General features: G+C 41.3%; 1 protein-coding gene across 1 annotated transcript in view; it reads right to left on the bottom strand.

Moving 5' to 3' along the window:
- cdk18 (cyclin dependent kinase 18) overlaps nucleotides 1-17,941 on the bottom strand; it is a 19,661-nt gene extending 1,720 nt beyond the window's left edge. The window contains 11 exon segments of the mRNA XM_053429546.1: nucleotides 20-123; nucleotides 126-143; nucleotides 599-643; nucleotides 646-721; nucleotides 2,073-2,135; nucleotides 2,224-2,318; nucleotides 3,088-3,202; nucleotides 4,280-4,336; nucleotides 4,709-4,840; nucleotides 12,452-12,588; nucleotides 17,824-17,941. Coding sequence (XP_053285521.1) covers nucleotides 20-123; nucleotides 126-143; nucleotides 599-643; nucleotides 646-721; nucleotides 2,073-2,135; nucleotides 2,224-2,318; nucleotides 3,088-3,202; nucleotides 4,280-4,336; nucleotides 4,709-4,840; nucleotides 12,452-12,588; nucleotides 17,824-17,941 — 960 coding nt within the window.
- Between the last annotated feature and the right edge of the window lie 266 nt (nucleotides 17,942-18,207).

The following is an 18,207-nucleotide window of genomic DNA, read 5'->3' as shown; positions in this document are numbered from 1 at the left end:
CTAATAATCAATGTCCTACTCACCACATGTCGATGGGTGTGGAGTATTCTGTAGAGCCCAGGAGCACGTCAGGGGGCCTGTACCACAGAGTGACCACCTCATTGGAGTAGGTCTTAGTGGGACGGACTTGGCCCTGGCCAGACCTGACAACAAAAAAGGTTTTGAGATCTGAGTGACAGCTTTGGATTTCATCAGACTACATTTACAAACCTTAATTTTGACAATCTGACAAATATTAAGATACATAAGTCTAATATAGTGAATCAGAGCAGTAATATCCTCATATCATCTTCTGACATCTACACATTGTGTAGTCATAGAGCGTCCGACAGATCACTGAATACAAATATTCGAAACAAAGCTTATTTGCTGCGTTGATTTAAAAATATTGAAAAAGACTAATGGACCTCCAGTGGGCTTGTCTACCCACTTCCAGTTAAACAGAGAGAGGGGCATAGTTGCTAGGATACAGGAAGCAAAGGTGCTAAAATGAAGAAGACTTAAGATATGAGAGTAAAATGAAGAAGACTTAAGATATGAGAGTAAAATAGAATTGGAAAGTGAGTGGAGCCGGAGTGTAAAAGTTTGCTTTTAATACCGAAGTCAGCCAGTTTGAGCTCGCCCTTATCGTTGATGAGCAGGTCTGAGGCTTTAGGTCTCTGTGCAGGATTTTCCTCTTGTGGCAGTAGGACAGGCCACGCATCAGCTGGAACATAAAGATCTGTAGGTATACAGTGAAGATCAAATCTTAGACCTCATTCTTTCTACATGTTTATAATGGAATACAATGGTGGTTCTAGCTTGTAGGGCAAACTTGGATGACAAGCGTGAATTGCCCAAAATACATAGTCATACGTTAACAAAAATGTCAAAAATTAAGTAGAATGATAAAGAACATTTCTAGAATACACATAAAAATGTAATAAAGTAAATTGCACAAATTCCTATATAACACAAATAGTGCAACACACTTATTAAAAGAGAAGCTTAGTTATGATACTATTGCACTTCAACACTAAACTGGACAACTGAATCCTGACCTCATCATTAATATCATAATATAAAATCATTTTTTCTTGGATGCTACTGATGACAGACCGACTTATATCACTTATTTGTTTCCTCAGGCTTTCAGCAGAGACGTGAGGTTAACATCTGCCCATATCTTAATCTGCCATTAATGGATATTTTTAAACTAATGTGACCACGTTAGTTTGGAGTAAAAATGTGACATATGACCTGTATCACCCTTTAGCGAAATCAACAGAATGTCTGACCACATCCCTATAAGGCATCCTGTTCCCTGAGGGCCTGACCCTAGCAAACATATTCACATTCTCATAATAGACACGGTACTTTTATACTTCAGCAGCTGAACCATCCTCTGAGGATACGCAGCCTTAATGTTTGGCAAATTTCCCCATTGTGGGACAAAGTAAAAGATTATCTTGTCTTTTTTAGGGGATAAGTGCAGAAATTCAACAAAATCTTAGACTGAAAAGGTAATACTGGCTCGGCCTCACATACTTGAGACTTTTTGCTTTTGTAAAAAGTCTTTTACAAAAAATGGTCCTTGAACCATAAATGTGAAAAAAAATCCTCCTGTTGTGCTACAAAAACGATTTTGAACCTATTTCCAGAGATGCACTTTTTTTAAAAACCATACAAAGATGGTGGACAGAAATAACGAACTCTTGCTGAAACTGTTGCATTGGCAGATGTTGTTAACATAGAATACTAAAAAATATATATATTATAACATTTTTAAGGGATTAAACTGATGAAAATGGTTTTTATTTTACAGTAGACAGAGTATTCCTTTAATCCATGATGGTTAGAAGAGAGTCTGAACAGTCTGAAAATACCTTTTGAGCTTCGTCGAAGACCCTCTGGCTTTTTTCAAGCTCACCAATTATTTATTTTTCACACTCAGTTACTAATGAATCATGTGGTGCATGTGTCAGCACAGATGTAACCCAGTACATGTGCCTGTCTGTCTTAAGTGTGTGGTTGGGGGTGTGCCTGACATCTGATGCAGCTGCGGACGAGCCACCTCCTGGCGTGCAGCTCACCTTGACGTTGTTCATGCTCATGAGATTCCCGCAGTTGTCCAAGTACTGTTTAAGGTCACTGTCCTGGAAGACAAAGTACTCACAGTATTCACCTTCATATTCATATCTATATTCCACTTTCGTATTTGAGGTCAACACTTTCGGCACTTACAAGATACTCAAACACCAGCGTGAGGCAGCGGTCCGTGTGGATGATGTCATGCAGCGTGACGATGTTGGCATGCTTCAGGTTCTTCAGTAGAGACACTGTGCGGACAAAGCAAGGAGACAATGCCCCACCAGTAAAAAAAACAACACTAGTAACTACAACAAATCGATCTCTCATCACCTCAAAGCTGCTTGAACGATAGCTTAGCCATGATTTAAGGTTCAAAATTTGTTTCAGTGTCAGTTGTCAGGAACACAAGTGTGAGGTCAATAAACCAAGCTGCTGTGTCCTCAGAACAGGACATGTAGTTTAAACTCTATAGTGCACATATCTCCACCAAGGCCCAATCGTCCTCTTAAACTAAATCAAGCTGCATAAATTGGAAACACTCATAGAAATATTCCAGATTTTTTTATTAGAATCCATGAATTATATCATGTGGAATCAGTGAAAATGTCGATGTCAAAAAGTCAAAAACATCAATCTCACAATGTTGATAAAAAAGGAAATTATACAAAATAAATCTGTAATTTTTTCTATTCTTCCAATTCACACCTTGATGGCTTCTACCTAGACTGCATCCTTCAACCAAGTTTTGTGATAACCTATCCAGTAGTTTTTGCATGATCTTGCTCAAAATCTCAAACCACTAACATGCATTGTTCTTTTAAATGAAAGGCATTCAAATTTAGTTTCGTGAAAGACAAGATCTGAGAAATGTAGTAAAGTTATTTCCTTCTTGTATTGGTTGGTCCTAAAATAGAATTATTATCTTCTGGAGGGCAGGACACGTGGCCCTCAACCTTGTCGGACAATTTGAGTGTTTGTGTGTGTGCGTGAGAGTGAGTGAGTGTGTTATGTGTGTACCCTCTCTGATAGCCGTGCATGGTGCTCCCTCCTCGTGCTCCAGTCGAATCTCCTTCAACGCCACCAAGTTCTCTGTTAATTTGCTTCGCCCTTTGAACACTGTGGCATACGTCCCCTAAACACACACACACACACACACACACACACACACACACACACACACACACACAATACATCTCTAGGTGACATTCTGATAACAATATATACGAAAGAACTCTTGCAGATAAGCCTTTTGCTATTAATAGCAACAGAATAATGAATTTAATGTGACTGGAATCTGTTTATCGTCGCTGCCTGTTTACTTTCTCATCATCATATTCAAAGTAGCGCATAAACAAAAGCTTACCACATTATTAATTGCAGCTGACTGAATCAGGTTAGCAGTTTTAACCAACACTATCACCCACAAGCAGCATCACCGTACTTTAATGACTTAAATGTCATGCAAGCATTTTAAACGGCCGCTGATTTAAACTAATAATTAAATACATATTAATTTCATCAGGATCAGATGTTATTTCTCAAGATTATGCTTCATTTACACATGATAAATGATTGTGGATATTCGAACAGTTGTGGATGAATAACTGGCAGAAATGAGTTATTTCTTCTGTTATCAGCTGCTGAGCCTCGTGACTGGGTTCAAGCAGATTCCGTCACTAATCATTCTAGACTCCTCAAGGCAACAATCGTTCTCACATGAATGGTTTTGTATGTAATCACATCATGTATGTCACACGACTTAAATGCCATGTTCATCCAGTGGGGCTCCAAACATTGTGACCCTGCAGGGAGCAACACATCCAAGCACATTAATACTGTCCTCATTGTTAAGTTGCAGGAGCTACAGCAGGAAGCTGGACATGTGTGTACTGTAGTTTGACTTGTTCAGGCATATAGACAAAGCTACTGTGTTGTTCCCGGTTTTGAAAGGCTCCTGCATGTCCCCGAGAGATTTGACTCACAGCCTGGCTGAGGAGTGTAATGCAAACTCAAGAGAACTTGTGGTCAGTGCGGTTGACATAATAGATCTGAGAGATGGTTTATTTCTGTTTGATGAAGTTCACTCCAACTAGAATTTCTGCTGAGTGGCAGCAGCGGTGGGTGTTATGGTGACACTTTGATACCTCACTGGACTTAGAGCCTGGAAGTTGTTAAAAGGTGAATGTGTGAGTAATTAGGAGAGACGTACCTCACCCAATTTGCCGAGCTTCACGTATGTCTCTAGTTTCCCAAAGCCTATATCAGACTAGAAGAAAAGAGAAAGAGCCAAATTAGTCTTTCACTATTCAGTCCTTTGACGGCACCTTAGAATACATTTGCAGACTTAATTCAAGTACATTGCTTTTGAATGGTGAAATGGAGAAGATATCAAAGAAAATAAGGGACCTTTGACAAGATAAGAGGACTCATAAAGAAGAAATATGCTCTGAACTGAGACATTCAATGGCTGAAGAGGAATCTCTCAAATAGAAACAAGCCAACATGGTTACTAAATGAGATTTATGAGGGCAATCAATAAAACATATATAACAGTGGTCTGAGACCCTTGTCAAGATTCAACAGTTCATAGGCTGATAACGTGGATGGAGAGATAGAGAGATAATGTGTAGTAACTAACCAGTGAAGCGCGTCGAGACGTGCGACTGAGAGGTTTGCAGAGCGGTGAGTTTTCACTCTCCAGCTGCAGTTTCTGCAGAAACTCTGGAGGCAGGCGGATGTCCATTGGCAGGGACATGCGCTTACTGACATCCTGGAGGAAGACAGCAGAGTTCACAACATATATATTACTCCTGTCTGTCTGTTTTTGACAAAGAGATACATTTTATTTCTAGCATTATGAAAATGGACTTTTCATCTGTCCAAGGTCCTTTTTAGTCTCACCCAATCTCAGATTGGATTGGCTGCAGCCCACCTGTGATCCTCAAAGGACGATTGGTGTAGATAATGGATGGATGGACGTTAGTAACATCATTGCTTTAGCCAATCTAGTATTCTTACCTCATTTCATATGGCCTAAGCTACAGTGAGCTAGGTACAGTAAGCTGACATGATATTGGGATTCTTTTCTTACTTGGTTGACTTGTACATAAATCATTCATCTGCAGAAATTAGCTAACTCTTTGAGGCATTGATGTGGCTTTAAGAAACAAGACACCAGCAGACTACAACCAGGTCATCTGCTAATTTTGCACCATGTCAAACTGCTATGGCCTAATATTATGTTATGTAGCAATATAGACCAGTGTAACATTGACTTCTGTGCATGAGAGGCAGGTACTCTCCATATAGCATGAATGAATCATTCATCAAGGCTTTTTCTGAATCATCAGATACAGACAGTCTAACAACCAGCCTTCTAAAAAAGAGCTGCGGCTCCAGACCAGAAGCTATCTATTCGCCACTTAGTAACATAAACAACTGAAGACCTGATTCTCATCATCAGGAACCCTTTCATGGCTGTGTTGGGCCTGAAGTTAAAGTAATGTTATAAATTTTTCCACAAGCAGGTTGTGATTCTCATATCCATATCAGTAATGGCATTACGGCAAATAAACATCATATAACTCAGACCCACTCTTGAGAGAGGTCCGTGATATATTTATTCCTAACATTGGCTTGACACAAATAACAGAGAATGTGCTTGATTTTACTTAAGGAAGAAAAAATGAATTCCAACAAATCATATTTACATTTTTAACCTTCAATTTTAACCTAATATCATATTATTAAGATCAATATACACATTTTAAAACACTCTATTATACCTACCATTCTCCAAACGGAATAAGTTTGTCACTGTTTCCTTTTAACTTCAGCTACAGATATATATCAAAGACAGGCAGGATGTTAAGCCAGTAAGTAAATTGATCACATTTTCCTGAAAAACGGCAGACAAGTGCCATCGTGTCTGCCGTCATAGTGACGGCTTATTAGAGAGTGAGTCAATCGATAAACTAATTTAAAAAATCCTGCAGTGCTGTAGGTCCAGCAAACATTCCCTTTTGTGTTTAGTTGTTACAACTGTTTGGATCTCCACTGTTGTTGAAGGTGAGTGGAAGTGCGCTGAGATTTAAATGTCACAGCCAGACCAAACCTATAGAATGTGGGTGTGTGCAGGCCCTGTAAAGGGGACATATTATAAAAATTCCACTTTTGTACTGCTTCTACACGTTAATTTGGGTATCTGGCATGTCTACCGTTACAAAAAAAAACAACTCCCGCGATTTGTTGTGGTTCCTCTATGTCAGAAACGATACGCTAGAGTGCGTCGAATGGGATTACGACCTAAACGTCATAGTCTCACCATGCCCATGTAGGGAGTCTCGCTACATGGCCTTGGACGAGCGAGCTAACGCTAGCCAGACTCCACCTGCCCGGTTAGCTTGTGAGCTAACGCTAGGGGAACCGGGCTCCCAGGCTAGCGTTAGCTCGCGAGCTAACCGGGCTGGTGGAGCCCGGCTAGCGTTAGCTCGCGAGCCACCCGTCAGACATTTAAGTGGCCGCATAAACAAGGGACCCCCGGGACATCTCTAAACGTTGACTCAACAGTGTGGAAGGATGCTGCTGCTGCACCAGCTCAAGCTCCCACTGCTGCCACTGCTCCCACTGCGGGGCTGCGCTGGGGAGCTGGGGCTCTCGCAGCCAGGCTCACCGGGGGTGAAGGGGGCGGGGCACTCAAAACAGGTCAATCTGAGGACAGGGTAAAAAGGTGCTGTTTTAAATGATCCTTGTCGTATTTTGACCAAAATATGTTACAGACATTTCATTAAGACCCCAGGGAACCATATCAACTGTGGTAAAATGGGCAAATATGTCCCCTTTAAATGTTAAGAAGTCATCAGTGAACAAGGTGATCTCCTGTTTCAATAACAGGACAAATCTAGGCTTGTAATTGAAATAATAAATGTTTGTGACTTTTGGTCTGAATGCTCCATAATGTTTGCCTTGTTGAATTAGCTAAAACGTAGCTAAGCGGAATTTTCACAACCTGTTAACCAGAGGTGTGGACTCGAGTCACATGACTTGGACTCGAGTCAGACTCGAGTCATGAATTTGATGACTTTAGACTCGACTTGACAAAATGTAAAGAGACTTGCAACTCGACTTGGACTTAAACATCAATGACTCGTGACTTCACTTGGACTTGAGCCTTTTGACTTGATAAGACTTGCTCCTTTCCCCAAAACCCAAATATTAAAAAGTATGTTATTAAGGAACGCTCTGTATCTTTCATTGTGTATGTGTGCGTCTGTGTGTGTGTATGTGTGTATGTGCTGTCGGCACAACATCCAATCAAATTAGATCCACGTTGTTTTGAAGCGACAGCATCCATCCAATCAAACTGCAGGTCAACCAATGAAGAGCAACTGTCAAACAACGCGCCAGTTAGGGAAAAAATTATACCAAAGATAGTTTCGTTCTGGTATAAAAACTATGAGGTGGTCAACAAAAAACGAAGTGCAGTCTGCAAAACATGCGGGTCGAAGATTTCAGACGGAGACGCAACAACTTCCAACTTCGTTCGACATATGAAGTTGCACAAAGAACGGTAAGTTCTGAATGAAAGCTTACTTTTCTTTGTTGCGAGGCTGTAAATTCACTGTTAACGTTACATTGCACACACGGTAATCTATTGCGTCCACTGAGAGTTCACTCCCTTATTCATACGTTTGTTAAGTGATTTTTTTAAAGCTGGGTTGTATGAGGTACTTATACATAACGTTAGTCAGTGTATCACACACAGTAGACGGCGGTCAGCAGCAATGCATATTTTAGCTGGCGGGTGCAGCAGCAAGCTAACGCTATCTTCTGTGTGTGTGTTTCGCCCCGGTAGAAGCATGTATAAATAAAAAATAGCTTTTTCTCGGGAGCTAACGCTAGCTTGCTGCTAGTTTGTGTTTAAAGTTGCAGCACTTTCTGAAATGGTGGCTTGTGCACGTATTTACGGCAATATTGCAGGGATATGTGATGCCCGGGCGGCGAAGCGGAGGAGGGGGAGGGGGAGAGAGAGCTGCGCCTTATAACTTTTGTGGCCCGTACAGATTTGCTCCTTGCACCCCGAGCTGCACGAACAGGTGCCGGTCACCAGCAGCTCGTTGCCGCCTCCGTCGCTCGCTTTAAAATAGACTCATACCCGGCGTTTTAAGTGCATTTCGCTGCAAAAGTTGCAGCAGTGTTAGCCTCCAAAGCTGTAGCCCCTCCACGATCCCTTTGTCTGTGTGTATGCGTGTATGTAATGGTTGGTATAATCAATCGCTGAATTGATCATTAAGAATTTCGTCGATGACATTGATATCCGAGCTGCCCTGGACGCAGCAGCCCGGAGCTAAGCCTCCGCTGCTCGGCTTCATGTCCGCACACGGGCCGTCAGTCCACGCGGAGGGGAACCCTGACAGACCCGGGTCTGGGTGAGGGGTTCCGGGAGTGAGGGCGTGACAACAACCGGCCTGAGACGTCGAGAACCGTCAAATCGAGCTAGCTCTCAGCGGCTAGCTGGTCTCTCTCATCGGGGCTTGAGAGTACAGCAGCGCATATTTTCAAGTGTAACCATTGAACGGATCCCGTTTAACTGCCACAAGAGTTGTTCATCTTGTTATAATAATCTTAACGAGGAAACGCGCTGTGTTTTTTCTAATTTCACTGCATTTTAATATAGCCTATAAATAGTGCATTTTAATATAAAAATATGAATGATTAATCAAAAATCTATCGTTACTTCTCCCGACGATCGATTAAAACAATTAACAGGCATATAATTTCAGTTTCTTGACAGAATGAGCTGTCGTGGTAAAGCAATGAAAATATTCTTTATATGGCGTACACTTAAACTGACATTGATTTTATTAGGTTTGCCTCTTTTAGGTGGCTTGAATACGTTTACCTGCTGACCCCTGTCTGCTTCTCTGTAATGGGTGTGCGTTGACCGCCATCTTCTGTGTGTAGTCCCTCATGCAACCCAACTTCACAAATCCCGAAATAAGTTTTACAATACATGACCAGTGCTGTAATCTGCTACAGCAGCAACTCTAACGTGATGTTTACCACACACACACACACACAATACAATTCATATTAACACAATGTTAAGATTGACATTAATAATATGAGTAATAAAGAGTAGTTTCAATACAATTCATTTGTGGCTATAAGGGATTTTCTGACATCCGTTTTAATATGCTTACCTCTTACAGGTTTGAAGAATACCAGATGAACAAAAGCATCCCAAATGAACCACAGCAGCCCTCAATCTCGCAATTCCTGGACAATCGTGTAGGGCATTACAGCATGAGCCATCCAAAGCAGAAAGCTATTACCAATGCAATAATGTCCGACTTGATTATTGATTGCAACTTGCCCCTGTCTATTGTGGAAAACAAGAGTTTTTGGCACTTTCTGACAGTGCTTGACAGCAAGTATAGCCCAGTATGTCGCAGAACACTGACATCAAAAACAGAGAACCTTGCTGAAGAGAAACGTTCAAAATTAAAAACTCAATTGAGCAACACTGACCATGTTTCAGTCACTGTGGACATTTGGTCTGACTGAAAGATGAGGGGATTCCTTGGTGTCACTGTGCACTGGATAGAGAAAGAGGCAGAGAGGATACAGCTAAAGTCCAATCTCTTGGCCTGTGAGCGCTTCAAAGGCTCACACACAGCTGAAAGAATCTGTGACCAATTTGAGGCAATATGTGATGAATACAACATTAAAGATAAATTGGACTACATTATTAGTGACAATGCTGCTAACATGCGAAAAGCATTCACTGTGTGCTTCCCCAGTGAACAAGAGGATGACGATGACGGAGATCATCTTGATGACCCTGAGTTTCGGTGTGACTTAACCCTGGAAGATCAGCAAACAGTAGATGTTGCTATGGCCAAGAAACAGCGCTTGCAGTGTTTTGCGCACACTCTTCAGCTGGTGGTGGGAGATGGTTTGAAAGAAACAAAAGTGGCATCTCCTTCTCTTTCAAAGTTATCAAAACTCAGCTCACTGCTGCACACAAGCACAACATTCAAAGATGTGTTTGATGCTGAATTTGGGGAACAGAAAGGCATCCCTGCTGCAGTCAACACAAGATGGAACTCAACACTGAGGCAAGTGAAGGCAGTTCTCCAGTGCAATCATCTAAAGCTTGGTGCTGTTCTAGAAAAGGCTGGGCACAGGGAGTTGTCATTCACAGCACGGGAGTGGAATCTGCTGAAGGAGTTGCTGGACATCTTGAAGCCATTTGGAGAAGCGACTGATTTGACACAGGGGGAGAAGGTCATCACAATCAGTGCTGTTGTTCCATCCATCTTGTCCCTCAACCACCACCTTGAGAAGATGAAGCCTCAAGTCTGTTTCCTGAGTGGCCTGGTCAGAAGTCTCCAGGTATCCCTGAACAAAAGATTTCTTGGAATCTTCATCAACATGAAAATGGCAAGGACACAAGATGGGATCACTGCCCCCTTTTCAGATCCAGTCTACCTCAAAGCAGCTGCCTTGGATCCAGCCTTTTCTCTGTTGTGGGTGGACCCCCATGTCCTGGTCAGTCGTGACGCCAAGACAGAGGGGGTACAACGTGTTAAAGGTAAATGTTACTGAGTCTAGTGTACCCTTTTCCCACATAATCTGATATAATTGACTGCAACAATAATTAAGTATTTCAGTCTAACACACTGCATCACCACCACAAATGGTAATAAGGGCTCTTTTGTTTATGCTATTGTTTTTACATGTTTGCCAGAATTGATCTTGCATGATGCTACAGAGACTGAGCAACCTGTGCCTCTTGTTGATGAAGAAGAGCAAGAGGACCTTAGAGAAGGAGAAGGGCTGTTTGCTGCATACCATAAGAGGCAGAAGAAGGCTGTTGGGACCACTCCAGCACTACAGCTAAGTCACTACCTTGACATAGCCGAAGGACAGAACGCACTTTTGTTCTGGGCATTGAACATGAAGACTCTTCCTTCATTGTTCCGAGTGGCCATCAGAGTCCTGGCAGTGCCTGCCTCCAGTGCTCCAGTGGAGCGAGTTTTCAGCCATGGTGGAATCATACTACGTCCCCATCGTGCACAAATGACTGACAGACTTTTGGCCAATTTGGTCTTTTGCAAATGCAATGCAGCATAGGGCCCTGACATATAAAAAGCACAACCCTGTTCATTGTTATGTTCATGTATTTGTTATGTTTCTCACATGTACACACACACACACAGACAATATGAGGTGAGATAAATGAGATGAGATAAATACAGGACAGAAACTGCTGTGGAACTAGTTAAAATGCAAAATACAATGTTAGCACTTTTGTACAAATAATTACAGTTGCACTTGTTTTTTAAAATGTGTTCATTCTGTAAAGGAGTGGTTTAAAATGAAGAATATTCTTTCAAAATATGAGTTAAATGTTAAAAATGACTGGTTAATAGTGTTATGTCAGCACAATTTTTTTTCCTGCAATTTCAATTGCACTTATACAAGTTATACTTGTACTTATAATAAATAAATACAGATTTTAAAAGCATACATGATCTGTGTAAATATATTATGACTCTGTGATCAAAAAGACTCGAAAGGACTCGAAACTCAAACTGCAGGACTTGGACTTGACTTGAGACTTGTCAGTCTTGACTTTGGACTTGACTCGGGACTTGCCTGTCTTGACTTGGGACTTGACTCGGGACTTGAGGGCAAAGACTTGAGGCTTGGTCCCACCTCATGTGGTCATTATCATTGGCTGACTGATCTATGAAGCATCCATCAACCACAATTTGCCATTTGAGATAAACCCCTTTTTCACAAATACCTACATACGTCAATCCACACTGTTCAGCTCGCAGCCATCTCACTGTCTCACCATTATTTTTGTCTTCACAGCACAGTGTCCTTTTCTGAGCGCTCCTCTCTCTCTCTGGCATAGCCTATACATGTCTGGTACGAGTTATGCGGGGTATGAGAAAGATTGAGAGTGAATCACACAAGCTCCGCAGGGACATTTTCTCAAAAGGTGGAACTGTGAACTCTCTCATATCCAATAAAAATGATAGTGCTGCGGAGAGAGTAAAAAGTCTCTGAGGTGACTCATCTCATCAAGCTGGTGGAAATGGAGAAATGACTCCTAGGGAAGAGTTTAAACAGCGGAGCAAACTACCTGTGTCCCTGTCGACAGCAATGTCAGAATAATATGTAATGCTTTTAATGTGAACATGGACTGTATGCTTTTCTGTAAGCGCTTAATCGGCAGCACAGTAATGTCTGTGTAAGAAAAGCTTGGCAGTGTCTGACTACAACATGACAACACACCAAAGTGAACGCTTGCCTTTATATTAACCTGTGCTCTCCCACAGCTGCTCTGAGAGACCATGCTACTCACCTCCATGGAGAAACGTCTGTGCTGGGCCTTGCTGTTGTAGTGGAGTTCGGAGGGAGACTGAGCTCCTGGTGTGGTGGGTTCAGGGCTCATGGGACTGGCATCATGAGAGGGAGGACCCAGTCTGTCGGGAGTCAAACCTGACCAAGAAAACAAACCAGTAGAAGAACAGATGGGTGGTGAAGGAAAAGCCAATGGTGTGTGAACGACACAGAACACCTGCAGTGCTCATCAGAGTATATTCTGGTGGGGTTGGAACAACATTCACCATCGCATATGATTCATTCAAAACGTAATGATTTACACGATGTTTTTACCCTGAATGTCCTCTAAATTCCTCCTCTGAAAGTGGGTGGATCACAGTGAACATTCGAGTAAATAACCTGGTGTAAGTGCGTCTTGAGTCAAATTTAAATGTCGGGGTTTACGGTTGCTTGGATGAAACCACAGGAGCACAATGGAGGCATGTTATGTAAATTTTTTCCAGTTTGAAGAATCGGTCACCATTTGGATTTGGCTGCAGCTCTGTTTATCCCTGACTCCACCCCCTCTATCGGCATAATGTTGAGTAGACATTGTGAACATTTTCATTTTCCTTTTAAGTGAAAGAGCTGCTGATTCCAGCTTTGAAGACATAAGAGCGGTATCTATGTTCTTACATTGCTCTTGATAAGAAAGCAGATAAGCGTCTTTCCCAAACTTATTAGACAACAAATGCTAATACTGACTTAATCTCCTCATCACAACCACAGAATTTAACCTCAGCTTTTTTTCAGAGATGAGGTTCATCAAGACGACAGAAGAGATCACAGTTATAGCTGCTGAAGCGAACATATTAGACAGTGTAGTGGGAAGAAGGGACTTTGATCCTCGTCATACAGCGCTGTACGTGGTGCGTGTTTGATGCCCGCTCGGTGTCTTTTGAGAGCTACCCTGATGTAAGATTTCAGCCACGGTTTGATCTCCAGTTTCAATGGCGTCTGTTGGCTGCCTCATCGGTACGGCAGGCGTCAGGTGTTAAGTGGACATGTCTCTCTATTTTATTGGCAGCTTCCCAATGTGTGTGTGCTATAACCAGTCCCTCCTGGGTTGAAGCATTTAGCACTTTAACTCCTTGTTTCCATGGGGACAATGGCTGACAAGGGATGCAGACCCTGGGTCACACACTGTATAGCTCTTTAAAGCCTTCCCCTCGACACAAACACACATACACATACAAATGAATACACAGATAAATCTATTTTACTCCTTGGCCTATGGCCTCTCTCATTGGAAATTCAGTAGTGTTGCATCATTTAAAGAGACAGGTGAATCAAAATTACAGTAGTAGACAGACATATGAAGACACAGGTTGTTCATTGCAGAGCTTGACAATGTGAAAACTCTTGGATGAGTTTAATAAGGCAGAACGTCTCCTGTCAGGCCACTTTGTGTCAGATTGATAGTCTAGATGGGCTGGAGGGATGAAATGACAACCTGTTTGCTAGTCATTTGAATATCACAGCTACAGCGCTTCTTTGATCTCCCGATGCTAATTAGGGTCAGTGAAGGCGACAGTGATGTGAGCACACACACACATGCACACCGCACACTGTGCCACTGTTCCTGATTGCTGTGAGATATGGATGGATGCCTGCTACAGATCTTGTTAGGGAAAGGACAATCCAATATGGTGCGCCACATGATGTTTTTGTAGCGTTTCCATCTGAAATTGTGATTACAGGGAGAGAGAGAGGGAGAAAGTGAATGTCTAAATAAATTAAATAATCAAGAATCTGCTGGGGAATAAGCTTTAGAATTAAAATCCACACTGAGTTTAGGATTAAGGGTTTAAGATCCTTTTTATATTCACAGTGATACTCACATCTAAATTCATGTCCGCATGTTAATATTTTCTACTTAGCACTCCACACAAAGTATAAAAAATACTGCTCGGCATAATTTGGTCATAAAAAAGAGTATCAGACCATTTAAAAATTTGAAACTGGTACTTGAACAAGATTTAAGATCTCCAAAGTTATCACATGTCATTCTTGAGTGAACATGAATGTCTGAACCAGATTTCACAACAATCAATCAGATAGTTGCAGAGACATTTCACTCAAAACCACAAATGTTAACCGTATGATGCGCTCGATGAAGGATCACGAACACTAGTCGGATTCTTTGGGACCATGTCTGTGCCAAATTTAATGAAAAAATATCCAATGGGTTTTGAGTTGTTTCAGTCTGTACCAAAGCAGCAATCTGATTTTCCAATAGGTTGAATGATTTAAGCATCCTTGGAGCCATTTTAGTTGCTAGTGTGACAAATGATGGTTATACAATTTTTGTTTTCATCTATAGGTTTAGTTCTCAGGTTTGGTTAAATCTTGGATAACCTTTATATTGAAGATACTGACAGGTTTTTATAAAGTAGTGTTATAGAGATTTCTGTTCATGGATTTGTAATGTAAGCAATGATGACATGTAAGTGTTGCTTGTGATTGACAAAACTATTTTTAGTTCACTCAAGCTCTCATCAGTGTTGTCTTCACAGCATTAGTCAGTTCTGACAAACTCACTGTACACTGCAGTGTTTTTGCTTTCTACAAACACGTATCACCAGCTCTGAAATGTCATTAAATTGCAATAACTGATCTCGGCAGAGGGCTTTTAATTTGAGATCAAGGCAACAGGAAGTGGAGTCAGGTAGTGTTTCCAAGGCTGAGGTAAGGCAGATGAAGAGAAAAAGAAATAGAATGATGAAAAAGGGAGATTTAAAGGCGGAGCAGGCTTCAAACACCTAAAGAGGATGCAACTGTTTCCCAGATTCGGACCACCAGCTAAAGAAAGCAATATTTGGTATATATTTATATATCTTGGTAATTTAGAAGGTAAGACAAATGTTTATGGACAAATATTTACCAGTACCAGGCACACAAATAAGACAAAGGTAACTGAAAGTTAACTAATTAGATATTACAAATATTGGCAAAAGGGACAAAGCCCCTGGGACAACCAGGACAAATAGGCCTACCAGTGAACCATCATGGTAGTAGGTCAGGGGTTCACTAAAAAATTTAAGTTTTTGGCAGCCCTGCCAGTCTTTTTTGTGGCTTTCTTTGTGTGCTTGACATCTGGGATCCAGATCGGTCCCAGTAGATAAATGCTGAACTAGTGACAGAGTTTAATATAAGGTCATCTGATGACGTGAATAATCAGGTTAAAAGCAACCACTATTACATGGAACAGATTAAAATCTGTCTATTTATCTATCTATCTATCTATCTATCTATCTATCTATCTATCTATCTATCCATCCATCTATCTATCTATCTATCTATCTATCTATCTATCTATCTATCTATCTATTCATCCTTCCATCAATCCCTTATTGTTTTTCGACTCTATCATGACAAAGCCCTCATCAGAGTGGTGGTGTGTCACAGTGGCTCAGTGATTACTCTCGATACTACATTAGCACGTTCAACACAACAGCTCAAAATGGACTAAATATACAGAAAGTGAACAGTGGGATTTTGTCCAATGTGAAATATTAGTGGTAAGTCATGCCTCAGGACAAACACACACACACACACACACACACACACACACACACACACACACACACAAACACAATAATGTGTGAGTCGTACTGATGATTTTTGCCAAAGCTAAAGAAATTCCCTCAAGTTAAATGTCACAGTGACCTTTACATTTAACCTTTGACCACCAAATTCTAATCAGGTCATCCTTGAGTCCAAATGAATGTTTGTATTCTCCCAAAGTTTTCTTGAAAAATCGCATTCATGAGAATGAGATGGAAAACATAAATCCTCTGGCCAAAGACTGTTGCCGGTGTGCAGCCATAAAAATTAGATTTACAAATTTTTTAAGAGAATTCCATTCCGTGTGGGACTTTTGATGCTTTGCTGGATCATGTTGACAGGATCATGTTGGCACCAAATGCAGTGTCACCAAATGCAGTGTCTTAGGGTTAGGGTTAGGGTTAGGTTTTTTTTATATAGCAGGGTTTTCCCTGCTATATAAAAAAATGAAACGTCTGCCGGGATGGTTCAACCTCTGTATGTCGCTGTGTCTTCTTTCGTCTTTACTCAGTTATTTATCTTTGTTTGTCCTCTTCCTCCGTCTTTCTGTCTGATTGTGTGATCATGTGTGTAAGGTTACCTCTGTCCTGACCTTCAGGAGCAGAGAGACATGCAGGCAGATGTACTCAGGGGCCTTTAAACCACACAGCCAGCTGCTTCTCTCTCTGAGAGCTGAATTACAGACTCACTGATGTGCACTCTGTGTTCACACAGCAGGCACGAGCTTTAGTTAGAAGCTGATGACTTAACTCAAGTGTTATCGTAAGGATAACGCCACCTGTTTACAGCACATCATGGTTACTATGTGGAGCTTGTGCACTTAATTTGGCATTAACCTCTGATCCTCTCAAGTAGCATGGTATAACCCATGTTTGGATATTTTAGTGACATCAAAATGTCCCACCTTACAGCAAACAACCTACATTTAAAGGCAGCAATACACATTGATGTTCATGAAGGGTTACATAATGTGCATACATTGTTATTGCTTCTCTACACTCAAACTCTGCACAATAAAGCAGACACACTTGAAATGCTAATTCTGAATGTATTTCTCTACTTTTCCTTATCCATCCCCATTTATCCCACAATAACCCTCATTCCCCTGGAGGCCTGCTGATCCTCTGTGACTGAGCGCCAGCAGCGGTACCAGGCGTAGCAGGGAAAACCCTGGCTAATCTGTGGGGGTCTGCTACAGACACGGAAGCAAGGAGGGCTTTTGTATTGGGTATTAAAACCCAGAAATGGATTGCAGTATGTGCTCTATTATTAGACATGACCTATTCATCTAACACTGAGACCAAAAGATACCAGGAAATGGACGAGCTCAGGGTGCAGGACTTTCAATGTGTTTAATTAACCAGTGCTTTATAGGTTCTAAAAGGTTTTCTTCAGCCAATGAGGCCACCCGGTCAGAAGCCTCAATCGCTGATTATTTCCAAGTGGAAAGTTGTGAGATACATTGAAGTATCACGTTTAAGGTTGATACAGTATAATAGATTTTTTTCAACAGTTGTGTTGTTCATTTAACATCCATGTTGTGTTTCGAGATAAAGAGCTAAGCAATGAGCTGAAACTTGAACAGTCACTATGTTTGACATTGTCTTTTTAATACATTGTGGTTGTGCTTGTGGAAGGACAAGTACGGCATATTAGAATAATATTCTGGGGACATATATAATAATATAAAGGTTATTTTGGTTTTAAGGGCAAAATGTTTTCCTTTAATCTTAACCAGGATTGTACAGTTGACACTTTAAGTGAGGGTAGATATAGGGGTCTTACCCTGAGTGTGCTGAATGTTGAGCTGGTTGATCTGCTCAGTGAATTCATTCTCCTCAATGGTCTCGGTGCGAGGAACAGATAGAGAGAAACGTCTCTTAAAGTTCTTCATCTTGTTCATGCTGCTGAGGAGCAGACCCTGGGGGGAGAAAAAAACATAGAAAAGGACTTTTACCAACAATATCAATCCTCCACTCCGTCAATACGTCAGCTGACTCTTGGATGATTCTCGTGAAGAAAAGTTTAATGGTCCGATATTTGAACAATAAGTCTGTGCCATTAAAACTACAGAGATATGAAAGCAATTTCAATGCAAAGCAATCCAGAAATGGATCTTATTGTGTACAGAACATACAGTACAGCCTCGGTCAAAGAAACTATGTAAAC

The sequence above is a fragment of the Pleuronectes platessa genome, chromosome 2 (genome assembly GCF_947347685.1).
Source record: "Pleuronectes platessa chromosome 2, fPlePla1.1, whole genome shotgun sequence".
Lineage (NCBI taxonomy): Eukaryota > Metazoa > Chordata > Actinopteri > Pleuronectiformes > Pleuronectidae > Pleuronectes > Pleuronectes platessa.
Note: the sequence above shows the minus strand (reverse complement) of the source record. Positions and strands in the feature narration are given on the sequence as shown.